At 56.0% G+C, this 27,688-nt stretch overlaps 1 protein-coding gene across 3 annotated transcripts in view; it reads left to right on the forward strand.

The window, feature by feature from the left end:
* Positions 1-27,241, forward strand: part of KIAA0930 (KIAA0930 ortholog) — a 39,653-nt gene extending 12,412 nt beyond the window's left edge. For all 3 annotated transcript variants that reach the window (XM_057741956.1, XM_057741958.1, XM_057741957.1), the window contains exons 2-10: positions 11,828-11,979; positions 15,720-15,845; positions 15,946-16,023; positions 16,330-16,431; positions 17,624-17,764; positions 18,321-18,515; positions 21,012-21,174; positions 22,273-22,431; positions 22,794-27,241. In XM_057741956.1, coding sequence (XP_057597939.1) covers positions 11,828-11,979; positions 15,720-15,845; positions 15,946-16,023; positions 16,330-16,431; positions 17,624-17,764; positions 18,321-18,515; positions 21,012-21,174; positions 22,273-22,431; positions 22,794-22,834 — 1,157 coding nt within the window. In that variant the 3' untranslated portion in view covers positions 22,835-27,241. The remainder of the gene's footprint in view (positions 1-11,827; positions 11,980-15,719; positions 15,846-15,945; positions 16,024-16,329; positions 16,432-17,623; positions 17,765-18,320; positions 18,516-21,011; positions 21,175-22,272; positions 22,432-22,793) is intronic.
* Positions 27,242-27,688: the final 447 nt, after the last annotated feature.

Below are 27,688 nucleotides of genomic sequence, written 5' to 3' on the forward strand. Positions count from 1 at the left end.
ATAGGTAAACACGGTCAGGGCACAAAATTCAAAAGGTTTGAGAAGAGTCACAGGGCAAAAGCCAAGACTCCTTTCTCCTCCGTAGCCTCTCCCCAGAGGCCGTGATCACACTGCAGGGGCGTAAACAACACTTGCTGACCCTGGGCACCTGCTCAGTGCCAGCCTGTTCCAGGGCTTCACGGGCATCAACTAATTAAAAACTCCCGACAGCCCCGAGAGGTCACTTCCGTCATCCCACCGTTTTATCGGTCGGGGAAACAGGCCCCGAGGGGGCTGGGACTTACCCAAGTGGACCCCGAGCCGGGACGGACCCACTTCCCTGCCTGTGTGCGCTCCAGCCTCCCACCCCACAAGCACTCAGCTCATCATGAGCGATTCACTTTTGTGTTAAAAACCCCTAATATGGGTCAGCTGCTCGTTTTTCCCCTCACTTTGTTTACCCTAGGAATCTTTCCTTATCGGCACAGATAGAGCGGCTTCATTTCGCGTTTGAAAGCTGCGTGGTGTCCCATTCGGTGAATGATTTCTCATTTATTTAGTTATTTTCCTGTTGATGGGACCCGTCCAGGACTTTGCAAGCAGTGCTGTAGGAAGTACGTAATCACGTGTGGGAATGAGACTGTAGGAAAAACCCTTCAGGAGAGGAACTGCTGGGTCAAGGGGAGAGGCATCTGTGGCTTTGTTGCCTACTGTCTTTCCGTGACTTTATCAGTTTATTATCCTGCTGCCTGCTGTGACGTCCCCATTGCTCCAGACCCTCTTCAACCTGGAATGTTGTCAGGTGTTTTGATTTTTTTCACATCTGATAGGTGAAAAACAGAATTTTGTAGTTTTCATTTACATGTCTCTCATTGTGTGAAGCTGGGCTTAGTTTCCTGTTTTAGAAGCCATTTATATCTCCCTTTGCCTTTCCATTCTGTTTCATTTTATTATGCGTTGTGTGAAACTTATTTGTTAAGAAAAGCAACCTTCATTTAAGAGTTCGGTCATTTTTCCAGTGTGGTGTTTGTTTTTGCCTTTGTGGTGTGTGGGGTTCTTTTTTTTCCTGTAGAAATTTTTTACGTAGTTTGATTTACCTATCATTCGTTTCTTTTTTTTTCTTTTGTTTATTTTTTGTCTTGTTGTTTTAGTATCGTTCTTTGGCAGCCTTTGTGTTATACTTGGAAAGGCTTTCCCCTTTCTGAGAGAATAATAAAATTCACTCATGGTGTATTTCATTTTCTTATGATTTTACTTTTAGCATCAGAAGATTTTCTCTTTTTGGAATTAGTTTTGGCATGATCAGGGGCCCAACCTTATTCTTTTTCCTCAGCTGGCCCGTTGTTCCAAGACCAGCTGGGGAAGACCTGACTTTATCCTACTGATTGAAAGGATGAATCTTTATACAAACTAAATTACCATGTGTTTTCATTCTGTTTTTTAAATTCTATTCTGTTCTGTTGATCTAATTGTGTACCAGTACCACCTTGCCTTCATTCATCACTCAGTTCATTTCATTTATTCACTTAATTAACAAACATTTATTGTTTCCTATAGGCCAAGTACTATTCTAGGAGCTAAATGTCCAGCACTGAACAGAACAAACAGGGAAGATTCTCTGAAAACAGATCCATCCTAGTAAGGCAGGTGCTGGCCCACGATGGCCCCAGGCCAACCCCAGCCTGCTGCCTGTTTTTGTAAATAAACTTTTATTGGGACGTGGCCGTGCACATTTCTTTATGTGTTGCTATGGGTAATTTTGTAGTTGGGACAGGACCATGTGATCTGCAGAGCCTGAACTATTTTCTATCTGGACCTTAACAGAAAAAGTTTGCTGGCTCCTATACTCGGGAAAGACTGAAAGCAAAGAAAATAGGTAAAGTATATATGATGCTATATAGTGACATGGCTATGGAGAAAAATAAAGCAGGAAGCAGGATAGCGACTGTGGGGTGGGGCTTGCAATCTTAAACAGGGTGGCTTGGGTAGTCCTCCCTGAGAAGGCAGATGTTTGAGCAGGAGCCAAGGGGAGGTGAGGAGGGGAGCCTCATGGAGGGTTCTGAGCAGGGAAGTGACAAGCGTTGATTCAGACGTGGGGGCCAGTCAGGAAGCTGGAATGGTAACACAGGCAGGCATTGGTGGTACTTGGCCCGGGTGGAAGAGGGGTTTGTGAGAAGTGGTTGGGTTCTGGATACATTTTTTTTTTAATAAATTTATTTATATATTTATTTTATTGGCTGTGTTGGGTCTTCGTTGCTGCACACGGGCTTTCTCTGATTGCAGCGAGCAGGGGCTACTCTTCATTGTGGTGCACAGGGTCCTCGTTGTGGTGGCTTCTCTTGTTGCGGAGCGCAGGCTCTAGGCGCGTGGGCGTCAGTAGTTGCAGCACACGGGCTCAATAGTTGTGGCTCACAGGCTTTAGAGCGCAGGCTCAATATTTGTAGCGCATGGGCTTAGTTGCTCCGTGGCACGTGGGATCTTCCTGGAGCAGGGATCGAACCTGTGTCCCCTGCATTGGCAGGCAGATTCTTAACCACTGCGCCACCTAGGAAGTCCCAGATTCTGGATATATTTAAAGGTAGAATCAATGAAACGACGCAGAGATGAAATCAGAGAGTTCCGCAGGAAAACAAAAAACAATGGTAGAATTTAACAAATCTGTAAATTAACATATCTGTTCAAGTAAGAGAGGACTGGAAAGTTTCTGTTGGGGTCAGTTTCTGGTGAGACAGTAGCTAGAGGTGATGTGGGGTGAAGGGAGGTTTTTTGGTTGTTTCTTTAAAGTTGGATGATTCTTGAGTATTTTTTTAGGGTTCTTTTGGTTAGAAGTGAAGAAACTAATCCATGGTAGTTTAGACAAAAAGAGAAATTGATCAAAATAACCCACAAGGACCTACTGTACAGCACAGGGAACTATACTCAATATTTTGTAATAACCTATAAAGGAAAAGAATATGAAAAAGAATATATATACACACACACAGATATATATATATCTGAATCACTTTGCTGTACACCTGAAACTAGCACAACATTGTAAATTAACTATACGTCAATTACAAAAAAAAATTAAAAAAATAAAAAAGTTTTTTGGCTAATAATCTGTAGAAGCATTGAAAACTCCAGCCTCTAGAAGACTAGGAACGCCCAGTACTAAGGACTCGCTCTCTCCATCTTCTATCTACATGCTCTCTGGCCGTTTCCTCTCTTGCAAGTCGACCTCGTGCATGTGGCAGGACAGACAGCCAACAGTCTGTGGGTTTTTTGTCTGCAACACAGAAGGGTTGCATGGTTAAGGTTGATGGTGATATGAGGGTTTAGCTTTCTAGTATGTTTTAATATCTGATAAGAATCATGTCCCCACATCAGCCTGAATTTTCCTGGCTGTTCTTATTTTAAAACATTCTCTTGGCATTTTCTATTGGGTTACGTTAAATTAATAGATCAAATTAGGTAGAACTGCTCCCTCTACGATTTGAATATTCTATTGTTATTATGTTTGCCATGATGATCTGTGATCAGCGATCTGTAATATCACTACTGTAAAAAGATTTACAGCTTGCTGAAGACTCAAATGCGTATGCCTATGTCTGGGACCTTGGAAAAACTATGAGCGGCAGGGTTTGAGCCCCAGACGCTATTGAGCCACTGGATTCCCAGGCTTCAGTAGCCTTATCTTTAAACCGAAGACTGAGGTTTTTAAACTAAACTGAGATTATCCCCACCTCAGCAAGTTGCCATGAGGATCTTAAGAGGTAAGAGGTGAAAGGGCTTTATAAACTGTAGAGTGTAGGACATACATGAGCCGCCATCACTGTCAGTGCTATTGAGCTGTTGGCAGTTATGTCCCCCATTCAGTGTCATGCAGAATGAGGGAGAGAATCTGTGGCCAGGTGGTCGTAGAGCACAGAGCTGGGTGTGGGAGGCACCGGTTTGAGTCCTCACACAGCTGCGTCCTCAAAGCCACTAGTCTATAAAGGGCTCTCCCAGTTCCGAAGTTCGAAGACAGTGACTTCTGAGAGCAGGTTACTCACTGCAGGCAGGGGCGGCGGCTGGGTCCCCGTTGTCCCATGTGGTCCCATTTGGAGCTGGCAGATACCAGTTTTTCTGATACAGCCCATCCTCGTTATTCATGGATTCTGTATTTACAGATTTACCTAGTCACCGAAATGTATACATAACCCCAAAGTCGGAACCTTCGGTACTTTTGTGGTTAATTGCAGATGTGTGCAGAGTGGTGGGAAACTCTGAGTCACCAAGGGGCACGGTCCCCACTGAGGCTGAGCAAGGCGGTGCTTCGCCTCCTTGTTTCAGCTCATCCTTTTTGTGGTCTATGTAGTGCCATGTATTTGCATTTTTGTGCTTTTTGGTGATTTTGCTGTTTAAAGTGGCCTCAAGCATAAAGCTGATGTGTTGTCTAGTCCCAGGCAAGAGCAGGCTGTGATGGGCCTTACAGAGAATATACGTGTTAGGTAAGCTTCGTTCAGGCACGGGTTACAGTGCTGGTGGCCTGAAGTTCAATGTTAATGACCCAACTATATGTTAAATAAGGTGTGTTTAAACAGAAACATGTGAAACAAGGTTATATATTCATCCATGGAGGAAAATGTAACCAGAGACTTGCAGGAGCCCAACTCTGTATTTCCCTAGGAGCAGTGGCTGGGGATTTGCTAAGTCAGTGTTTGTGGCTACTTGATAGAACTAACTACCGTGGATTTTGAGAACAGACTGCGAGGACCACACAGCCCAGCAGGGAAGGCAGCCTGCGGGCACGGAGCTGTCCATGGTGCTGCCCCAGCGAGTGGCTGGGCGTCTAGGGCCGCGTGTCTCCCGTACGTCTGTTCGAGGGCCTGAAAACCTGCTACCCCTGCGGCCAGATGGCAGGGAGACAGGGGCGGAGAGAATCCTGGAGATTAGGGAGCTCTCTGCTGGACTGGCAGCTCCCAGGGCTTATGACCCAGGGGGTTTCTTGCTGGTCAGGCCTTGGGAAAGGATGCAGGGAGAAGGGGTTTACCTGTGAGAGAAAGAGACAGCACTGATTTCACAGGCCACACAAGGCCTACATGTGTCTACACAGTTACTGCACCATGTGGCTTAGGGACGCTGGCAGGTTTGGGATCCAGTGACCTCATCTGAGTGAGCCACGCTGCCAACAGACACGCAAAGCAGCCGTGCGGAGGGTCCCCACGAACGGACATGTGGACAGAACTTTACAGCTTACAAAGGACTTTCGGATTGGCCTCTCTCTCCCCATCCTCACCATTGGTTCCAGGAGGGTGGCAGGTTAGACCCCTCTGACAGATGGAGTCCCTGGGATTCAGAGGGGTTCAATGACTGGCCGCTTGGTTGGGGAGGAGGAGAGTCAGGACCTGAACTCAGGTATGTTTGGCTGCGAATCCTAGCACTGCACTGTGCCTCCATGAGTCTGAACTCTCTCCCTGACCTTGACCCTTCCTAGCTTTTGGAGTTGGACTGTCTCCTGTGCCTCCCGCCTCTCCTCCTTCTGAAGACAGGGCGTCCCTTCTCCATCCCTCTTCTCTCTCTCTTTAACGAGCCTTATGACATCAAAAGTCATACATGCATGAGAAAAAGTGGTATCATCTTACTATTAAAAATATTGAAAGTGGAAAAAAAAAAACCTATTTCCCCTGAGGTACAGCAGCTCCTGCCTTTCGGGTGTGTGATGTATGTGGTTGTGGTCAGTGTGTGTACAGCTTGAGCTTCTGCTCTTTCACCAGACGTTGTATCACACGCGTTTCCATGTACCTACTTGTCTTCATAGGCATCCTTTTAAAAGACTGGTGGAGATTCGGTTTCATACATACAGCAGAATTTACCTAGATTAAGCGTCAATAATAATAGAATACTGTTTTCTTTTTCCCCTTCCTTATTACTATGATTACTGTTGTTACATTATTTGCTTCATTAATACATAGGGAATGTCTTTGGGCATAAGGTGTTTATTTTATTCCTGTTTTTTCTTTTCTGTGGATAGATTCATAGAAACAGAAAGATGCTCATTTGCTTTTCACAAAGGATACAGTGATTTTTGCTCCCCAGTGATATGTAAGAGTTCCCAGGTCAATGGGCTCTTGCCAGCTTTGGCTGTCATAGCTATTTATTTATTTATTTATTTATTTATTTAAATTGGCTGTGTTGGGTCTTTGTTGCTGCGTGTGGGCTTTCTAGCTGCGGAGAGTAGGGGCTACGCTTCATTGCGATGTTCAGGCTTCTTATTGCGGTGGCTTCTCTTGTTGTGGAGCATGGGCTCTAGGCGCTCAGGCTTCAGTAGTTGCGGCCTGTGGGCTTCAGTAGTTGTGGCTCGTGGGCTCTAGAGCGCAGGCTTCATAGTTGTGGTGTACGGGCTTAGTTGCTCCACGGCATGTGGGATCTTCCTGGCCCAGGGATCAAACCCATGTCCCCTGCATTGGCAGGTGGATTCTTAACCACTGCACCACCAGGGAAGTCCCTGTCATAACTTTTTAACAACTTTATTATAGTATAATTTATGTAAAATAAACTGTGTCCATGTAAATAAAGTAAGTAACTGGATGAGTTTTGATGGCTGTGAAAGCACCACCACAATCAAGAAACAGAACATAATGCAACACTGTAAATCAACTATACCACAATTAAAAAAAAAGAATTTTCTTAAATAGTTTGGGGTTAGAAATCAAGATAAATATGTAATTCAGAAAGCTGCCAGATGAAACTCATGTGTTAACACCAAATGCAGATGATATCAGTGTGAAGTAGCTGGAAGTTTTTACCTTCCTTGGGGAAGCATGTATCAAAAAAAGTCAAGTAATTTTCTCAAATCAAAGCTCCAAGAAATACAAATTCGTAAAAAAAAAAAAAAAGAAAGAAACAGAACATTTTGGGCCAACACCAGTCTGCTTTCTGTCACTCTAGTTTTGCCTTTTCTGAAACGTCATGTGAAGGTGGCCTTTTAGTATGTGGCTTTTTTTACACCTGACTTCTCTCACTCAGCGTGATGGCTTGAGACTTATCCTCAGTGCTGTGGGGGTCAGGGGTTTGTTCCTGTTGCCAGCCATCGCGTGGCCGCGTCACATTTCAGGTGTGCCGCCTCCTGGTTTCCGATTTGAGCTTATTAGGAGCAAAGCGCCTGTGAACACTTGTGCACCAGTGTTTGTGCCAGAAGTGTGCTTCGTTTCTCCTGGCCGGCACCCGGGGGTGGCTGACTCTCTGGTAAATGTATGCTTAACATAAAAATCTGCCTGTTTTCCTAAGTGGCATTTTTTTAAAAACCAAATTTGCCTTCTTAAAAATGACAACTTGGGGAATTCCCTGGCGGTCCAGTGGTTAGGACTCTGCTCTTTCACTGTCAAAGGCCTGGGTTCAATCCCTGGTTGGGGAACAAAGACCCCGCGAGCCATGCAGTGCTGCCAAACAGCAAAAAACCAAAAATGACAACTCGCTCTTTCAATGTGAGTTTTTAATTATTAGTGAGATTGATATTTTCCCACATTTTTGTTAAGTTGGGTGTGTTTCCTTTTTGGTAGTTACCTCTTTTGATGTTTTACCCATTTATCTATTGAGGTCTTATGCATTTTCTTTCATAACTTGCCATGATGTGAATTCTTTTTTTTTTTTTTAATAAATTTATTGATTTATTTATTGGCTGCATTGGGTCTTCACTTCTGCGCACGAGCTTTCTCTAGTTATGCCAAATGGGGGCTACTCTTCGTTGCAGTGCTTGGGCTTCTCAGTGCGGTGGCTTCTCTTGTTGTGGAGCACGGGCTCTAGGGCATGGGCTTCAGTAGTTGTGGCGTGTGGGCCCAGTAGTTGTAGCTCATGGGCTCTAGAGCGCAGGCTCAGTCGTTATGGCGCACGGGCTTCGTTGCTCCGCGGCACGTGGGATCTTCCTGGAGCGGGGATGGAACCCGTGTCCCTTGCCTTGGCAGGCGGATTATTGACCACTGCGGCACCAGGGAAACCCTTGAATTCTTTATTATGTGGATGTTAGTTGTTTATCGTGAACCTCCCTGCCCTGGTTTTCATGTCCCTTGTGATTTCAGTGGTGCTGCTCTTGGGCATAAGGGGGGTTTTGAGTGTTTGGGGTTGGGGCAGCTCCTGCGCCCTGCGGTTTCTCTTCTTGCTCTACACTGGGTGTCCTGGGGGTGGCCGTGGTCTGCCCGTCCGTTCCGCCCGTGTCTCAGCTGGGGCCCGTGGCCACTCCTGGCGATGGTTCTGGCATCCGTCCGGGTGCCTCTCCGCTCCTCACGGGTGAGAGAGGTGGGTGTGTGGGGGTTTCCCTGAGAGTAGAGTTTTTTCCTCCTGAGTTTGTCGTCGGTACTGAAATAGTGACGCTGATGGTAACGTCTGTGTGGTGTCCACAGCTGACAGTGAACTTCTGGCCCCCTTGTTCCTTTCGGAGGTTGGCGCCGGGTCTCCCAGCCCGCATGTGCCGGGCGTGCCGGGCCACAGGTGCTCAGGAAGGCGGGGTGGGGGTGGGCCCAGTCTGGGCGCCCAGGTGCCTTCTCAGCACACGTGACAGGCCCGCCCACCTGTGGAGCCGTGGCGTGGAGCCCTGGGCCAGCTAGGTGAGGGGGCTTCAGCCCTTGTGTCATGTGGTTTTGGGACATCTTTGGAAGATCTTTCTTAAGTCAGGGCCCTTGTGACTGAAATAAAGTGGCGAGTCCGTGCCCCGTGCCCTGTGTGGGGCACTGAGGCCTCAGGTCACCTGAGCCAGTCACCCGCCTCACTGCACCCGTTCCCTGCTGAGTTGGGGTAACCCATTTATTGGCGCAGCGTGTGCCGAGTGCCTGCTGTGTGCCTGGCTCTGTTCTGGGCACTGAAATCTGTTGCTCATCAAGACGGGTCCCTCCTCCTGAGATGCTTTCGTGCAGGGGGGTACAGACAGCAAACAGATGTGAAACACCAGTGGTGACAGTGGCAGTAAAACAAGATGAGGTGACAGGGAAGCCCCTGGGGGCACATTTAATGTGGAGTCTGGAGAGGCTCTCTGAAGAGGTGCCTTCTAAGCTGCAGCTGGAGTGACAGGAAGGAGCCGCCTGTGCAAAGGCCCCGGGACAGAGAGTTGGAGGGGGACGACGGGCCCCCGCCCCTCATTCCCAAGAGGCCAGCTGGGCTGCTGAGCAGCGCTTCCTCCGAACCTTGGCGTTTATTCTGAATTCCATGGGAAGGTTCTAAGGAGGGCAGGAAACAATCTTTAAATAAAGACCCTATAGCTGGTGTGGAGGGCAGACCATTGGGTGGGAGTGGAAGGGGCAGCCGGTGAATTCCAGGGCAGTGGTGCCAGCCGGGGCCGGGGGCTCGAGTGAGCGGGGAGGGACCTGTGTGTGGCGCCCAGCGGCCTTTCTGACGGAATTTCAGTTGGAAGCACACGGGTGGCCCGACCCCCTCTGAGATGTTTGGGAGTGGCCCATCGGGGTGGGGGCGCCGCCCCAGGGTGACCTTTGGACAGGGCCCCGGCAGCCCCTGTGTGAGCTGAGCCTTTGTGTTAGGAGGGCGTCCTGGCAGGCAGTCTGCTTCAGACTCTTGGGGCCTGCAGACTCCCTCACGAACTGGCCTGGATGAGCTGTGAAGAAAGTGATTTTTCAGCATTTAAAGCAGGGAAATGGGACTCCTTGTGTGGCCCCTGCTGGGCTAGGCCTGGGGGCACGTGGAATCCTAGAGAGCACAGTGGCGTGCATCTCCTGCCGGCTCCAGCACTCCGCTCCTGCGTGCAGGCCCTCATCCTCCCCCAGCGCCAGAACCCCTCCCCCATGGTGCTCCGGGGGCTGCCAGCTGCCTGCTGAGCGCTTTGCATTCATTGCCTGGGTCCCACGCCTCACATTTTCCGAGAGCCTGAGCGTGGGGTCTGACAGGTCTGAGGACTTCGCGGTTTCCAGCCCTGTGATCTTGGGCTCCTTTTTAACCTCTTGCGAGGTAGTTTCTTCTGTGAACCAAGCAGTAGTCGTAACAGAACGGGCCGAGTTTAGTGCAGTGACCTGCGTAGCTCTGCCTGGTGCTCAGCATGGCAAATGTGTAACAAAGTATAGCCGTCTGGGTGCCCGAGGTACCACAGGCTCCTTCCGCTTGCAGAATGAAAGGAGAGCGCCCGAGAGGGGCAGCGCTTGACCCTGAGTGATGCTGATGGCGAACTTGTACTTCACTGGGGCAGGTGGTGGGATTTCGAGCCCTAACCCACTGCTTGTCGAGACCAGAGCTGGTGCTGTATCCCCCGCGGGACCAGGAAGCAGTTGGCGTGGGCAGTCTTTGAGCGTTTCACCTGAAAGACCTTCTGCTGGGCTCTGGGAGCTGAGGGTAAACGAAGTCACGGGAGAGTTCTTGTCTTGTTAGGAATAACACGGTCCCTTTGCCTAATTTTGCAGGGATCCGAAGGGGCGTGGATTGGGCGTCGCCTGTTGTCAAAGTGTGGCAGGAATGTCTGGGCAGAGATGTGGAATGATGGGAGCAGCACCATTCCACCTGGCACCTGCGAGCGTGGGCGCACAGCTCGCAGTCCGGTGGCCTCTTCTGGCCTCTGCCCCCGAAGCTGATGGGTGACCTTTGTCTTAATCAGGCTCGCTGACCCAGATCCCTGGCTGATGAGCCCCCTTTTGTTTTCCTCCCATGGGAGCCAGACAGGGCGTGGGAGTGGATGGGCTGCAGATGGCCCACGGCAGCCCGGCAGAGGGCGGAGGGCAGGAGCTGGCGTGGAGCCCTGGGTCTTTGGTCGTGGTGACGTAAACCAAGGCTGGGGTTCTCCGCCTGCAGCTCAGTCTTCCAGAGCCTGATGGCTGACCCCCTGGAGGAGGGGGTGTGGGCTGCAAGTGGGGGGGCCTGGCCAGCCCCTGAACCGCCTGTGAGGACGATGGAGGGCCCCACATCGGGGGCCTCCAGGTTCCTGCCTCCAAGGGCAGGGTCGGGTCAGGTCCATCCAGCACCCAAGTGTGAGGACTCGGTCATGGTGGTAAAGTAGTTTCGGGAGAAGAGACAAAGAAACCAGCAACAATCTACTATCTTGGGTTTCTAAGAAACAGCTCTGCAGCATCTCTTGGAATTTTATTGGCTCTGTCTAGACGCCCAACTTTGTGGGTCCCGCTGTGTGTCTGGTGCGGGCTCTGCACGCCGTGGTCTCAGTGTGTTCACCCCCAGGAACCGGGGTCAGAGGGGACACGATGCTTGTCCGCTGTCACGTGGCACGTGCAGGGCTGGAGTGGAAATTCAGTCCTTCCTACCAGAGCCTCTGGGCTTTTTCTCCCTGTGTGGGAAAGAGTACCGTGAAGATTTATCCTAAAGAAATACTGTTTGTCTTAAAAACGAGAGTCAGCCTGCTGTGCTGAAAGGCTCCGCGGTGCCGGGGCAAGGGTGGGGCTGGACGTCCTCCCTGCTTCCTGCCTGCAGCTGAGACTGCTTGGCAAAGGGGCAGCTGTTCCTTTAAGTCGGATTCTCTCTTAAGTGGGAGCTGCCGAAGCCTGGGGTTGGGGGGCGGGGAGGTGCCTGCCTGACGGTTCTCCCCTCCTCAGCCCTCCGGGCTCCCAGCCAGACAGCCTGCCCCTGAGGTTCCCTCTGACTCGGTCCTGCTTCCCCGAAGCTGCTGATTCGTCCACGGCTGGAGCCTGCTGTGCTGTGGGGCTCTCGGCCGCCGCTGGGTGGAGGAATCGGGCCTCCTGGGAGGTGTCCTTGAGCCTCTTTGGGTGCCCTGCGGTGGGGGGTGTGAGGGAAAAGGGGGCTCTGAACGTCACAGGGCCCTGACCGATTTCTGACCAGACACATAAGTGGAGGTTGGGGAGGGGGACAGGGTCAGGGCTTGGCCAAGGTCATGGGGCTGGGGCCAGGTTGACCATCCTTCCTACGCCTCTCTGGCCTCCCTGTGCAGGGTCCTTCAAGGATGACCGCATTGTCTTCTGGACTTGGATGTTCTCCACCTACTTCATGGAGAAGTGGGCCCCGCGGCAGGACGACATGCTTTTCTACGTGCGCCGGAAGCTGGCGTACACGGGCAGTGAGGGCACCATCGACGGGAGGAAGGTGAGTGGCCCCTCGGGGCCCAGCCAAGCCTCCCTGAGGGTCTGCTCTTGGCGTGCGAGTGGGGCTTGCCTGCAGTCCTTGTGCGTGTCAGGAGGGGAGCACGGTGTGCATTTAGCACCTGCCAGGTGCCAGGAACGGTGCGGGGACAGTCACACCCACGCCTGATGGTGGGACTCGCTGGGCTCATGTAGACGTTGTTAATCTTCACCACGGTCCTGGAAAGCGGCGATTATTATCACTCTGGTACCTGGGAGGAAACACGTCTAGAGGCTGGGTGATTTGGCCAGCATCTCATAATTAATAAATAGATGGGAGAGCAAAGATTTTGAGCCCAGAGGGCTGGGGTCCTCCCTGGCGGCAGGCAGGTGACCCAGCTTGGTGGTGGTGCTGTTGCCTACCAGCCCCAGGGCCTCACCACGCGCCTGACGTGGCGCTGAGCCCTCTGCCTCTGGATCTTGTTGTGTCTTCCCAACAGGGGCAAGGGTTATTATCCCCTTTTTACAGAAGAGGAAACGGAGGGCTCACAGGTGAAATGAGTCTCCCCAGGTGTTTCAGCTGCTAAGTTTAAGTGTGTAGAGGAGTTGGTAGAACGAACTTGGCATGTTTTGCAGAAGCATTATTTAGTATTTTGTGAAATGTTTAAGCAACCTCTATGCCCAACATGGAAACACATTGTTTTCCTTTAAATACACAAAAACGGAAGGGCCGTGGGAGCCAGATCTTTGCAGCGGGGCTTCGCCTTCCCTGCCACGTGCCTGCTCTTTGAGCCTGACCTGTGATGGGTTTTCTGCAAATGGACAGGCCTGGTGCCTGCTGCAGAGGAGGCATGGTTTGCGGTGCCAGCGGCCATGTGGCTGGTCTGGTCAGGCTGCGTGACGTGCAGGAAGACCCAGAGGTGGGCCAGGGTCCTCTGGTGTCCATCTGGTGTCTGCAGCAGCTGGCCGTGTGAGTGCGTTGTCACTGGGGCCGGGGGCACTGGGACCCCGAAGTGCATCCTGTGGAGCCAGCACTGAGTGGTAACGAGTGACCAGAAGGGGGGGGTGGTCCGCGGAGGCCGCCCTGGTGCGGTGAGCCTTGAGGGAAGGGGAGGGTGCTGCCCAGCAGAGGGGCGGGCGGCACGCGGGGGCCTGAGCACGTGGCGGCGCCGCGTGTTCAGGTGGCTGCTGGGGGCCTGTGTGCTGCCCACGAGGGCTCCTGGCCTCCTTAATCAACAGAAGCGGATCAGAGGCCAGACAGGAAACTCAGGCAGGGCTTTACTGGGGTCCCTGCTGTAGCAGGAGGGGGTGAGAACAAGTAACAGGTTCCCTCGCTCAGTCCTTCCCTGGGGGGGCAGGGCCGAGCTTGTTCCTTCTGTGGGGTGAGCGTAGCGGTGTGTCCAGGGGTTGGGCTGGAGGGGTGGCCTAGGTGGCTTGCCCACCCCTTAGGTGCTGGTGTGTGCAGGGGGCACGCGCAGGCTCTTCAAATGGGGCGGTTGGGTTTTTTGGTCTCTTTGTATCTTTTGTCCAGAATTTGCCCTGACTGTGCTTGCAAGCAGTTATTTTTGGTCCCATATAGTTTCTTTGTATTTTGTTGCTCGGGCAGAGGTGTGTCCAGGTGCAAGCATTGCAGCACTGCTGCAAAGGGTCCCAGGTCCCAGCCTGGCGCAAGAGGAGGGAGCCTTGGGGGAGGAACAGTCATAGAGGCCTAGGACAGAGCCCTGAGCCAGCCTGACATGGGAGAGACCAGCTGGAGACTTGAGTGACTGGCCGGAGAGGTGGGGGCTCTGGAAGGCTGGCGGGCGGCGGGGTTGCAGTGTGAGAAGGGGACGGGCCGTTGGATCTGGTGACCAGAGGCTGTGGCGGCCTCGCCACGTGGCCTTGGTGCTGGGGAGGACCCGAGCCACGCTCAGTGTGGATGGGCTGAAGCGGTGGCATTTGGGGGCAGGTACTGGTGGAGGAATCTGGAGCCCGGCCCCCTCAGGAGCCTGGCCTGGGTCCCCGTGGCCCCTGGTCACCACGCCCGCCCTTCCCGTCCGGCGTCATCTCCCCCGACTGGCCCTGTGACCTTATCAGGTCAGCCCCTCTCTGGGGCTCAGCCTCTTCTGGGAGAGGGGCCAGGTTAAAGGCCATCCCATTGCACACACCTGGGGGGCCAGAGGTTTGTGTGACCTGCCCACACGCGTCCCCTGGTGCGGAGGGTGGTGCGTGTCTCGGGAGCCTCACAGCCAGGTTCCCCTGCGATGGGCACGCTCCCCTCTGTCCTTGGCACAGCTCTGGGGGTGTGGGCATTCCTCCCGCTGTGGTTTGCCCGCGAGGAGGCTGGAATCGGGGAGCACCCCGCCCGAGAGTTAACAGCCGGGAGGTGGCAGGACTGTGGGCTCTGGCTTCTGCCCCCCCACCTCTCTGGCCTGTTGGCATCTGCTGGGATTCAGATTGCAGAAGATAGGTTTTTTTTTTTTTTTTTGCAAAGTCTTGGTGTTTTCTCAGAGGCAGTGTGTTGAGACCATAGGCTCCAGTAAGGACCGGGCGCATCTGAGACTGTCAGCTGTGGATTTCGATGCCTGGAGAGGCCATGGCTCTGGTCAGGGCGGGTTTTCTTAGCCCAACTTGGCCTTGAATTCCCCAGAGCGGCTGAGCTGTGAGGTGGAAGGAACGGGCAGACGAGGGCTCTTTCTTTCGGGGAGAGGACCCTGGACTCAGGACTGAGGAGTTTGGAGCAGGAGGCCCGGGGCTGTGTGCGAGCTCTCCTGAAGGTCAGGGGGTGTTGAGGTCAGTGAGGGGAGCCTGAGTCCTTGCAAGCGTGCGGCAGTCTAGCTGTTCATGTGCCGGAATGTTCCATCGAACACCTCCCGTGAGCTCTGTACAGACGCCTCTATCGCAGCACTGGGAGCACAAAATGACTCAGACTTGGCCTCGTCCTGGGGGAGCCCCCGGTCTGCTGGGACGGACAGACAGCACAGCCAGTGGCGCGTGGAGCAGTTGGTGCTGTGATGGTGGGAAGAATGGTGTTGCCTGGGGACCCACAAAGAGGAGGAGGTGACATCTGGCCAGATTGTTTTAGGACAGAGAGAGGGGACAACAGTGGCCTGAGGACGTGCGTGTGGAGGGACTGTCACGTGCAGAGCAGGAGGGGTGTGCCAGACACACGTATGACGGTGCCCGGCCAGGGTGGGCCATGTCGTGTCTGCCTGTAATGCTTGGAAGGCAGCCAGCGGGCAGCGATGTGGGGAGACCCCACAGGCCTGGGGGTACGAGGTGGACAGGGACGGGGAGTAGGGAGACCACACAGCCGTTCCCAGGCAGCTTCTCTGCCCCCACTGCTCAAAAGGACAGGCAGGAAAGCCCTTGGCAGGCGTGCCGTGGGCCCTGCTGCAACGCCTGCGCACTGCGGTTTCTCTGCGGCGAGCCCGGGCTGCCTCCCCACCCCTCCTCATCCTGCAGCCGAGCTGGTACCCGGTCGCCATAGCAACCCAAGGGCTTCCTGTGCTAGGCCGGTGGTGGAGAGTGGACGGGTGGGCAGGCAGCCTTAGGCGAGGTGAGGAGCAAGAGTGTAGGTGGCACCGAATGCTGGGTTCCGCCACCCTGCGTCAGCACCCGAGGGACGACCTCGGAGGCTGAGTTCTTGGCGAACGCTGGGTCGCGTAGCTAGCGAGCCCAGGAGAGAGGTTGGCGTCCACGTCTGCGTTCACACCTGGCTGGTGCAGTGGTGAGGGAGAGGATGCCCCGTGGGGCCAGGACTCATTCCTGCCCCGGGCCCCGCAGCTGGCTGAGGCCGAGCCCGAGGTGGAGGTGGAGGTGTACCGGCGGGACTCCAAGAAGCTGCCGGGCCTCGGGGACCCTGACATCGACTGGGAGGAGAGCGTCTGCCTGAACCTCATCCTGCAGAAGGTACGGGGTGCCGTGGGCCAGGGCTCCAGGTGGGGGGCTGTCGGAAGGCTCCGAGGGACAGCAGACTCCTCCACACCCCCTGTCCTGCCCTCTCTTGCAGCTGGACTACATGGTGACATGTGCTGTGTGCACACGTGCGGAGGGGGGCGACATCCACATTCATAAGAAGAAATCCCAGGTGAGCCCCTTGGCCGCACAGTGTGTATTTTGGGAGACAAGTCCCCCTCCTCACGTCCCTGCCCCGAGGTGAGGGCCTGACTCCAGAAATCCGTGCAGCCCCCAGGTCCTAGCCCCGCTCAGGAGCCCTGAACCAGGTCAGCCCAGACAGCTCCTTCCCGAGCGGCTCCCTTGGCCGTGGCCTGGCTCTGGGCCGTGTGACCACGGTGACCCACACCTTGGACAACACACTCCACCCCACGGAGGCGCTCCGGGTCTGGATGTGGGGCAGGGGCCTCACTGGCCCTTCACATCTCCTTTCTTCCAGCAAGTGTTCGCATCCCCCAGTAAACATCCCATGGACAGCAAAGGGGAAGAATCCAAGATCAGCTACCCCAACATCTTCTTCATGATCGACAGCTTCGAGGAGGTGGGCTCCGTCTCCCTCTGGCTCCCCCTCCTCAGGGGGTGTGAGACGCTTCTCGCTCAGGCCTCACAGGCCTTCAGAAAGGCGGCGGGTGCTGGGCTGGGCTCCCGCTCTTCCTGTTGTCTGACGCAGGGCGAGTGAGTCCACCTGGCTTTGAGCCTCGGTGTCCTCATCTGTAAAATGAGCGTCAGGGTTGAAAGATCAAAGCGCTCGTGGCTGGGAGAAGGCGTTGTAACCTCCCACAGAGACTGCTGCCCGGGCAGGGGGAGTCGTTCCTGCCCTTAAACTCAACATCAGGGCCTCCACACCTCGGGATCCGAGGAGGTCCGAGATGGGTGGGGCTCTGGAAGTTATCTGAACCAGGCTTCTATTCTGAGGTTGGGAAAACGGGCCCAAAGCAGGTGACCTGACCAGGAAATGCGGGGTGCCGGGAACCCAACTGCGTCCCACTTGCGACCCTGCCAGCTCCTGTCCAGGCCCCGTCCCCTGGCGAGGCCCTGACAGCAGGGCTGGTGCCCACCAGAGGGGGTCGGGGCCCTGGGAGGACTCACGAAGAAGGGGGCGTGTGTTTCAGGGCTCTTCTCCATGTGATTGGTGTCTTGAGGCATCTTGGCCTCGGGGGCTAAGTGCCCTCCTCCGCAGCAGAGCTGGGATTTGAACCTGAGCCTGACCTCAGAGCTCGGCCTGTATACCGGCCCCCAGGGCGGGGTGTCAGGTCCCTGCAGGCTGCCGCTGGTGGGTGGGTGGTCTGCACACAAGCCCTGAAGCCTGGGGCAGGGGTGGGGCGGGTGGGGTGAGTGCCCGCAGCCGGGCTGGAGGAGATCTAGAAAGCAGGCCAGACAGTCCCCGTGAGCTGTTGAACTCCCTGGCATGAGGAGTGATGAGGGACAGTGTCCTCCCAGTGGCCACTGGGGGGCGCGTCCTCTTCCGGTCCCAGAGCCACGGTTATGGGCCCCCACCCCCTTGTAGCAGCGGCTCCTGCCCCGCGGGTAGGCTGTCCCCCGTCCCGTGCGCGACTCAGTGGAGCAGTGGGAGGCCCGGGGCCTTGACGTCTGTGGCTCAGTGCTCTCACCTGGAGGTCCCCAAGCAGCCCGCCCTGGGTGGGTGAGGGGGTGGTGGGCTGGGAGCCGGGCTGTGGTTGGCGTGGGGGGCGGCTGACGGGTGGTGTCCCCGTCTCCTCCGCGCCCCACTCCAGGTGTTCAGCGACATGACCGTGGGGGAAGGAGAGATGGTCTGCGTGGAGCTGGTGGCCAGTGACAAAACCAACACGTTCCAAGGGGTCATCTTCCAGGGCTCCATCCGCTATGAGGCGCTCAAGAAGGTGTACGACAACCGCGTGAGTGCAGGACAGGCCTGGGGCCCAGGGGAGAGCACCCCACAGCCCCCCAGTCCTCGTCCAGCCCTGCGCTGCACCTGCCCCTCCTCGGAGCGCCTGCAGCCCCCCAGGGCCCCTCTTAGGAGGTTCAGGGCCTGCGTCACGTTGTGCTCTTTACAGCATGTCTCGGCCCGTTCCAGCCCCCGAGGGCAAGCCCTCCTGGGATTGGCGCCTGCGTGGATGGTGGGGAGGGGAGTCCAGGTGGACGGACTGCTCCCCCACAGCTGAGCACCGTCCCAAGGATGTGCTCTCTCTGGAACCTGGGAGGAAGGGGCGTGGGAGGTGGTCTCAGGGCTCCTGGGCTGGGGCTCTGTCCCCAGCCTGTGCTGGCCCCGCGGGGGGCCCGATCAATGGGCTGACAGGGATCCCGAGCGCGGGCGAGCCAGGGCAGCCGGGCTTGGCCCCTGGAGGTGGGCAGGCAGCCCTGCTCCGCGAGGGAGGGTCATGGGGCTGCTCGCGCCCCCAGGGAGCAGGCAGCCCTCCCTGCCTGACTCAGGCCTCCCCCACCTGCCCGCAGGTGAGTGTGGCGGCCCGCATGGCGCAGAAGATGTCATTTGGCTTCTACAAGTACAACAACATGGAGTTTGTGCGCATGAAGGGGCCACAGGGCAAGGGCCACGCTGAGATGGCGGTCAGCCGTGTGTCCACTGGTGACACGTCCCCCTGCGGGACCGAAGAGGACTCCAGTCCAGCTTCGCCCATGCACGAGCGGGTAAGGGCTGCGCAGCGCGGGGAGGGGCCTCCCGCCCCTCAGATCCGCTTCCCACCGTCTGCCTGCCACGGCCCCCGGTGAGGTAGGCATCATCGTCCCCACCTCTCTGGGGTGGAGGCTGAGGTTCAGAGAGGGCAAGGTGACTTGCCCAGGGCTGCACAGCAGGTTAGTGCCTGGGCCCTGAGCTGCCAGTGCGGCGGGGCTCTGTGTCCAGGGTCCTGGCGCCTGCCTCGGTGGACCCGAGCTTTCCTGTCTGCAGGCCTGGGGATCCGGGCTTGCCCGGTGGCCTTGCCCTGTCCCAGGTCACACCGCTCTCGCGTGATAGCACCGAGCCTTTGAGTCCTGCTCTTTCTAGGGCACCGTCCTTCCCCTGGGGTGGGACGCTGAAGTCAGTGGCCACTTCGTTCCCAGAGCTTCCAGGGGGCCCAGGGCTCATGCAGGAGAAAGTCTCTAGCCTGCTGGCTGCTTTGCCCCACTTGGGTCTTTAGAGGGGGCTGCTCAGAGCCGGGGGTCCCGGATGAGGGTGGCACGCCAGAGGCATCTCCAGGAGAGGTGCTGCTGCGGGGCTGGAGTCCAGGCGCTGCTGCTTGGTGATCTGGGACTGGCCTCTTCTCTCTGAGCCTCAGTTTGCTCATCCAGAAATGGGGTGAAAACACCTGCCTCCTGAGGTGTTGAGGGCTCAGAGGAGCCGCTGCACATCAGCTGGGGCCCTCGGGTCACAGCCACTGGAGGGACAGCTGCCGATCCGCTGGGGAAAACGGCTCCTGAGCATGTGACCTGCGCGTCACTGCTGGCGTGCTAGAGGCGAGGGAGCGCACTGGCTGCGCTTTCCATTCTGTAAAGTCACATTCGCCATGCACGTCTCCGGGTGCTCAGACGGCGGTTTTCTTTCTCTTTTTATGTCTTTTTTTGATTTGAATATTCTGCAGTGAATGTGTTTTATAAGCGGAACAGAAACAATAAGTGCTATTTTTTGTGACGATGGGTGAGAATTCCAGGCAGGGGCCTCTGTTGTCTTGGGAGTGGAGGTGGTTTACAGTTGAGATAAGGAGCTAGTATTCCTCCTTGGTCCTAAATTGCCCACGGAGGCCCTAACAAATGTGTATGTGAAAGTCCTTGTGAAGATGCGGCCTGGGCTGGGCTGGACAAACCTGGGTGCCAGTTGCAGCCACTGGTTTGCCGAGTGACTACAGACAGGTCACTGCCCGGGCCTTGATTTTCCCATCTATGAAATGGGGTGATGATCTTTCTCTCCCAGGGTGGCTGCGGGGGGTGCAGGCGACGGTGCCTGGGAAAGCCCCCGGCCCGTAGTAGCAGGGAGGCCTGGGGTCAAGGGGCGGGGCTTGCAGGATCACGCACCATCCGTGGCAGGCCCTGACCCCCCAGGACTGCTCGGGCCCCCACCTCTGTGCTCACTGTCACTTGTCCCCCTTTCCAGAGGGGTCATATGTAACCAGTGTGTGACAAATGCAGACTCTGTGTGTATTGTGGTTTCTGGTGTTTGTTTTTTATCTTTTAAAACCTTCCCCGGCTTGTGGGAGGACCGACTGGAGCCCAGCGGCCGCCGGGACTCTGGTGGATGTCGGAGCCGTGACGAGGAGGCTGATGGGGCTCCCGAAGTCTCAGCCCGGCTCGTCTTGTTCCTCAGATTCTTGTTTGCATGGGGAGGAGGGAGGAGATGGGCCAAGTTCCCTCTGCCTGGAACGCCCTTCCCCCCCTTCTTCACCTAGCGAACTCCTACTCGTCCTTCAAGACCCAGCTCGAGCAGCGTCTCCTCCAGGAAGCCTTTCCTGATTTCCCAGGCTGTTGATTCCTTTTGCCCCTGTGCTCCCCTGTATCCTGTACTCCCCTTTATCTGTCTCAACAACCGACATCTGGTCTGTGGTTGTCACTTTCGGGTCTCTGGCCCCCAGCAGACTGTGAGCTCCTTGAGGGCAGGGACCGCTGTCATGTGCCTGTCTGTCCTTAGTGCTGCCCCGAGTGGGTGTGGAGAATGGTTGGTGACTGGCAGTGTGGCTGGAAGAGAGGAGAGGGGGAGGTGGAGGCAGGGACCCCTCGGCCGCTGCGCTTCTGGGAAAGGATGCCGGGAGGGGGATGGCACATAGCAGCTGAGGGGGGAAATGAGGGTGAAGAAAGTGGCTTTAGGAGCAGAGAACCTGGGCTGCCACCCGGTGTGGCCACCATCCGCTGGGGGACCTTGGGCACATCCGGGTCGCTGTCCCACCTTGGTTTCTTCTCTGCCAGATGGGCTGATGCTGGTTCCCGTGTCGTGGGTGGTTGCCGTGGCGGGCGCTTGAGCCAGCCTTGCTTTGTGCTCTGACCGCCCCCTGACCCGTGTTTGATGCCGCAGGAGGGCAGCCTGCTCCCTCCCGGGGCAGAGCTGGTGGCCAGTGCCCGCCGAGCCCCAGGCTGGCCTGCCCTCGGTGGGCGGGAGGCGGATGGGCACCGGGAGCCCGGGTTGGCGGGCTGCTCTGGTGACGCGCTCCTTGTTCCCAGGTGACCTCCTTCAGCACACCCCCCACTCCCGAGCGGAACAACCGGCCTGCCTTCTTCTCCCCATCCCTCAAGAGGAAGGTGCCCCGGAACCGGATCGCGGAGATGAAGAAATCTCACTCGGCCAACGACAGCGAGGAGTTCTTCCGGGAGGACGACGGGGGAGGTGACCCTGCCCCTCCTATGGCTTCTCCCTTCCCTCCTTCCCATCCAGAGAGCCCGCCCGGCTGGGGATGGAGCTGTGCACAGACAGACAAACAGAGGCCACCTTAGCGGAGCCCCCAGCCCTGCGGGTCTGACTGTTCAGCCAAGCGGGTGGGGTGGGAGAGACGCCTGCTGAGTGAGAGGAGCTCCCTGGTTCACACACGTGTGCTGTCACCTCCCTCCCTGGCGTTTCTCCATGCGGTGCCTTCTCTGGCCAGCTCCCTGTCGCTCTGGAACCCCAAGGGGGTCCCTCAGGGGCTTTCCTTGCTCTCTGCGGTCCCCTCGGGGCTCACCTGCCCTCCTTCCCGAGCCCGGGCCTGTCTGTCTGGCGGCCCCCTGGGTGTCCCCGCCCGGATGTCTCAGAGGCCCGGGTCCTCACCCCCTCCGTCTGCAGTGCCTCCGAGCCGGCCTGCGCCTGCCCGCTGCTCTCTCCACGCGCGGGGCCCCACTGTCAGCCAGCCACGCGGTGGGAGGGTGGGGTCGCGTTCATCGCGAGAGTGGTGGGGAGCCGTCGGGAGGAGCTGGGCTGTGGCGTTGAGCGGTCCTGACCGGCAGGACCCAGAGGCAGAGGACCTGCTGGACGAGACCCCGGCCAGGGCCAGGAGATGCCAGCCCTGGCCTTGACCTGCTCTTGAGTGAGCTTGGGCGAGTGCCTGTCTCACCTCGGCTCACTGCACACCAGCAGGAGAGCACTCGTAACCCCCAGCCTAGCTCCCTGGGCGACCCACAGACTGGGTGATGGGGACGGCTCATCCCAGCCTCACCCCCATGGCTTCAGTGACAGACGGGGCCAGAGGGAAGCAGTGAGGTGACGCAGTGTGGCGGGGGGGCCAGACCCCCCAGAGGAGACTCTCCGGGACAGAGAAGGGGCCGTCAGGGAGCGCTCAGGGGGGTGGGCCCACAGGGGTGGGTCAGGCTGGATGGGCAGGGAGGGGGCTGGGTTCTGCAGGCCAGGGCGACCGGGCGCCCAGCAGAGGGTCGCGCTGGGCCAGGGAGGAGTCCCCTGGGGTGGGAGGTGTTCTCCCCGCTGCCTGGGCCTGACCGGCCTCCTCCCCGCCAGCCGACCTGCACAGTGCCACCAACCTGCGGTCCCGGTCCCTGTCCGGCACGGGGCGCTCCCTGGTCGGGTCCTGGCTGAAGCTGAACAGAACGGACGGGAGCTTCCTTCTCTATGCACACTTGACCTATGTCACTTTGCCGCTGCATCGGATCCTCACAGGTGATTTTAACTTTGGGTGGGACCTCTGGGAAAGCTGTGGCCGCTAAAGGTGTTCCTGTTGGCAGTGCTCTGGCGCCCATCCTGTCCCGTTGAGAGGCCTGCATTCCTCGAGGGGGGAGGCAGAGCTCTTGCTGACGGCCCGCAGGGCCGTGTGGGGCAGTGGCTCCAGAGTCAGGCCAGCCGGCGTGAGCCCCGTTCCCTGTGGCCTCGGCAGGCCCATTCATTCCCCGTCTGTAACAAAGAGGGTGGTCACAGCACTGCAGGTCCTCCAGGACTGGAAGAGACGTAGCGGGCTTCCTTCATCCATGGCGCGCTGGGGGTGTGACCTTCCTCGTCTTCCCCACCCCCTCCTACCACCCTAGACATCCTGGAGGTACGGCAGAAGCCCATCCTGATGACCTAGCCGTGTGCGGAGCCCCCAGCCCTGCCCAGTCCTGGGAGTGCTGCCAAGTGCCTACCTGTCCATCGCCACTGGGGTCTTCTGGGACTACCCAGCGCCGGAGCCGGAGCCGGGCGGGGCCGCTCGACTCCTGGGGCCAGGGCCGACTCCACGAACACCAGCCCAAACTGAAGTGCCTCTTTCTCCTCCCCGCTGGCTCTGCTCCCGCCCCTGCGCCCCCCATCCGGCACCCTCAGCCCATCTCTGGGGAACCCTCTGCACCCAGAGAGGACCAGAGATGCCAGGAGGCCGTAAGAGAGAGCAGAGGAGCCGCCAGCACCCGAGAGTCCAGCCCACCGGACCCGATGCTCACGTCCCGACAGACAGTAGGCGGAGAACACCTGGTCGGGGGCTCGCAGTGTGTCAAACTGTCAACACTTAAGGAAAAGCGGTTTCAGGTTTTGTGACGCTGTACCAGTGACCTTCAGCATCTGAGTTAGTCCCGATCGTCTGTCCTCCCTAGTTTACCCCTTGGTCGCAGATGGGACTCGGTGGGGGCGGGGAGCATGGCTGTGTGATGGTTTGCCCTGGGCTGGGAACAGCTCAGCCCGCGCCCGGGTCCAGGCAGGCCCCCTCCTGCCAGAATGGCCTTTGCTTCCAGCCAAAGAGCATCATCAACACTCGCACCTCCGACTTGGGGGCAGCCCGTCTGCACCTCTGCTGGCGTGACCCGCAGAGTTTGGGTGCTGAGGGTGGGCGGGAGGGCTTGGTAGCTGGACGGGAGGAGGGTGGGGTCCCTGCCAAACTGCGAGGTGGGGTCAGCGTCCTCCCAGGAAGGTTCCAGGCAGAACCTCCGTCCTCTGGGGCCAGGGGAGGGGAGGAGGTGTCTCATCTTCCCTGGTTCCCTAGAGCTTATTTCCTCTGAGAGGGCATGCTGGCCCCATGTCTCAGACCAGCCGCCGAGGCAAGTAGGAGCTGGCTCCCACGTGGCCTGGCAGGCCTCGCTGCAGCTGGAGGGGTTTCCATCGATGGTGACACACTGTGCTCTTCTCAGAACCACGAGCCTCTCAAGAGCAGAAGCGTTTCCCCTGCCTCAAGGGAGGAAGCTGTCAGCTGGGTCTCTGCTGCTCTGTTTGTGTCCTCAGGAGTATTTGAAGGGCTCCTGGAGGACTATGGTTAGAGATCCTCTGGGGGGTGGGGGGGAGGAGGAGGGGCTTGTTCTCCCATCCGTTTCCATGCTGCGCGCTCCAAGGGTTTGCGCTGGGCTCCGGGAACAGGGGACGACTTTGGGGCGTCTCCAGATTTTGTATGCTGTTATTAAAAGCGAGCTATTGCATTTCACTCTGCCTCAGTTTGCCCACCTGTAAATGGGGCTGATACCACCTACCTCACTGAAGTCTCTAGGGTTCCAGGGCATGACCAGGTCAGGGCGAGATGGCCAGCCATTCTGCACAGCTCAGCCCGGGGCTGGTGTGAGACCGTCGGGACGCATACCCTCCCCACACCCCAGTCACCCACACCAGGAAGGCGAGCGGTGGAGTTGGGACGAACAATCTTGTGTTCTCAGGCGGCGCCCGGCTCACGCTCAGCTGTGGCTCAGCTCCCCGCATGACTGCACCTTCCAAAGCTGTGTCTTAGGGCAGCTCAGAGTCAGGTCCACACCACGCGCTGGAGCGGAGCCTCAGGGAGCCGTGAGCCTGGCCCAGAGTTCCCAGACGCCGGGTGAGTGTTCCTTGGGGAGCCCAGCGCTGTCCTCACATCTGTGTCCAAGGTGGCAGATTACAGCTTTTCTTTAGGCTCTTTCTCTTCCTGGTCTTCTGGGGTCTGAAGACTCTGGCTCAGTTCTTGGGAGATGTGCAGTCCTAACGTGTCTTCTGTGGGAGGATGAGGTAGTTTAGCACACGTTCAGGTGAAGAGCCCGAGGAGGGTCCTCCCACTGGACCCGGAAGTCAGCTCCTCTGTTAAGATGCAAACTTAAGTTCTGCCTCAAAGGGTCACTGAGGGCCAGTTGCAGGACCATGTGAACATGCTTTGCAGATCTTAGAAATGTGGGCCAGGGTGGAATTAGAGATCACACCTCCGTTGTAAAGCATGTGCGCAGACACACACGATGGTTTGGCTGTTTTATATCCAGCGCTTCGGTGGCACCTAGTGTGTGCAGGCACCATGCTAAACATTTAGGTGCTGTCACCATCCCCATCTTACAGAGGAGGGAGCAGCCGCAGAGAGGTCAGGATGACAGGAGCACAGCCCAGGCCTCCGCCGCAGTCAACACCAAGCCTCGATGCCGTGCCGCCCCAGGACAGATGCATGAACGTTCCGTGGAGTCGACCTTTCTCAGTCTTAAATCCTCCAAAGGGTACTTGTGACACTGAATTTAAAACATGCTTAAAGGCGCTTGGTAACTAGGCAGTAAGCTGTTACTCTGAGCTTTGCTTTTTTCAAAGTCGGAAATGACATCAGTAACAAAGTAATAGAGCGACAAGTGACAGGGCCAGAGCCAGAGCCCCCACATCCCAGGGCATCCTGGTGTTGACACATCTTACTGCCTGTAGGGCCATCTTTCGTGGGAACATGCCTGCCTCTTGGGGATGGCCAAAGCGTGTGAACATCTCTTAAATGGGAATTGGAATCAGAGTACAGTTTTCCTTTGAAGAAACCTGTAACCTATCAGCTTTTTAAGACATTAATAAGAAAGTAATCTTTTTAGCAGGAGTCAGACAAGGGGCCACGTCTTCTCTGTTTCCATCTCCTTCAGTACCTGAAGGTTCAGGCAGTGTTTAGTCTCCATTCCAATGTCTGGGAAAACAGCTGAGGCTTGTTATTTCAAAAGAAGACTATTATTTAAAATGCGAGTAACAGAGAAGTAGTCAAAGAGAAGAAAGAGCCAAACACTCTACCACCAAGTCAACTTGGAGATGGTGTGGGTTTTCTGGTGAGTCAGAGCCTTGCTAACATTTGGCTTTTCAAGGACTGAGCGAATAATCAGAAATTAGGTTTCTGTCAACAGTGGTAACGACAGAGGCATGTTCCTGATGTGATTTTTTTTTTTTCTCAAAAAAATCTAGCTAGAAGCAAACCCAGATCTATTTTTGCTGTTTTAATCACAAACTAGTCAGTAGACATTTTTGAAGAATGATGTGAAAACTTGTTTTTTCCTGTTAAAAGACATTCCAGCGGAAGTCCCTACGCAGTTAGTACATTCTAATGACTGACTTTTGAAGAAGATATTCAACATTATCATAATGTGGGGGTTTTAAATTGCTGGCCAAAATTCGTTAAAGATTACATAGAAAACTGTCGGCTTTTTAAGGCGCCTTCATAATAGTTGTCACTCTGATAACTCTGTTCAGTTTTCCAGTGTAGCTGGAATTTAGTTTCAGAAACCAGGTGTCTTTTGCCTTCACATTGATTATTCCTGTTCAGGCTTTCTCTCCCTTGCATATCAGTAAGCAGGATTACTTCTCTTGAAAAAGATAACGGCCCTAGCAGGACACAGACTGGCAGGATGTGATGCTGGCTGACGTCTGGCCCTGGGGCCGGAGTGGAGGGAGCCTTTGGGGCGAGAGCTGCCCTCCCCGCAGCGCTGCTGTGCCGCCCACCAGGCGGCCGGGTCCCTCCCATCCCTCTGGGAGTGGGTGCCGGGCGCTCCGGGGCTTCTTTCCTTCGTTCCTGTTCACTGGCTGATGTGATCCTCCGTGGAAAAGGGTCCTGCAGCCCTGCGTCTGAGCCCCGGGAATAGACAGGCCTGGAGGGCTCCTCGGGACACCACACAGAAGCCAAATCACTTGAACACCGAGTGGCCTGGGGTCAGGTTCAGAGTCCACGGCGGGCAGAGCCTCAGAAGGGGAGGCGGCGGCCGCGTGGAGGCGTTCGTGTTTACAGTTTTCTACTCTTCCCAAGGCAGGCGGGCACCTGCGCGGCTGCGGCCCCAGCCCTGAGCTCCACGGGTCAGAACCGTCCGCGATGCTCCGACAGCTGGGCGGCCGCCCGTGTCCAGTCTCGCTCCCCACCTCCTAGAAGGCTGGGCGATTTAGGTGTCAATAGTCATCTTTTATGGTCTCCACGTGAATTCCATGTGTGAGACTATGTAAACCTGCAAAGAAAACCTGTTGAGATTTTTCACTACTTTGAGGCTTAACGAAAATGATTTCTACAAAATATATTTTAGCAGAAACACCATGACGGCATACGCCGACTGTACGAGGACCTAACTCAGTGCTGCTTCCGTAAGCACGGTCAGCGGCTTCTGGATCACCCCCCTTCCCCGTACAACAGGCGTCATTTCTAAGCATCTGTGGCTGTGCTTTTTGCATTTCTTTTGAACGTTGATTTGCATGGTGGGTATTATTTATTTCTTCTCTAACGGATCTGTACCTGGTTATTTTTCCTCTAAGGGATGTTTCCGATTAAATACAGATATTACAGCAATGTGTTCACTTACTGACTGAACCTTCATTTTCCCCCAGCGATGTCTCAAACTTTTTTTGGAGCTTTCTCACAAGTTACTTTATTGAATGGCTTTGGCAGTCCTGGGCGTCAGCAAGGGGGTCTGGAGTCGCCCACAGCTGCAATTTGGTCAGATGCTGTATTTGCAAAATGAACTCAGAGATGTGTTTCAGGTTCAGCTCTCAGCCCCTGTAAAGTAGTACATGCCCTGTCAGTTATACTATAAAATTTCCCAAGCTTTTGCTAAAGAACCTCATTTTAAAAAAAGGCCCTCAGAGAAGAGTGATGACTAGGATAAAAGTAAGTCCCAGATTCACGTTTTGGCAGGCTCCCCACAAGCTACTGGGCTTCTGGAAGGTGGTGTTTGGACCGTGGCTCTCTGCCGCCTCCCAGCGCTACAGTTCATCAGGTTGACACTGGGGACGTTCA

Source organism: Hippopotamus amphibius, chromosome 7 (genome assembly GCF_030028045.1).
Source record: "Hippopotamus amphibius kiboko isolate mHipAmp2 chromosome 7, mHipAmp2.hap2, whole genome shotgun sequence".
Classification (NCBI taxonomy): Eukaryota; Metazoa; Chordata; class Mammalia; order Artiodactyla; family Hippopotamidae; genus Hippopotamus; species Hippopotamus amphibius.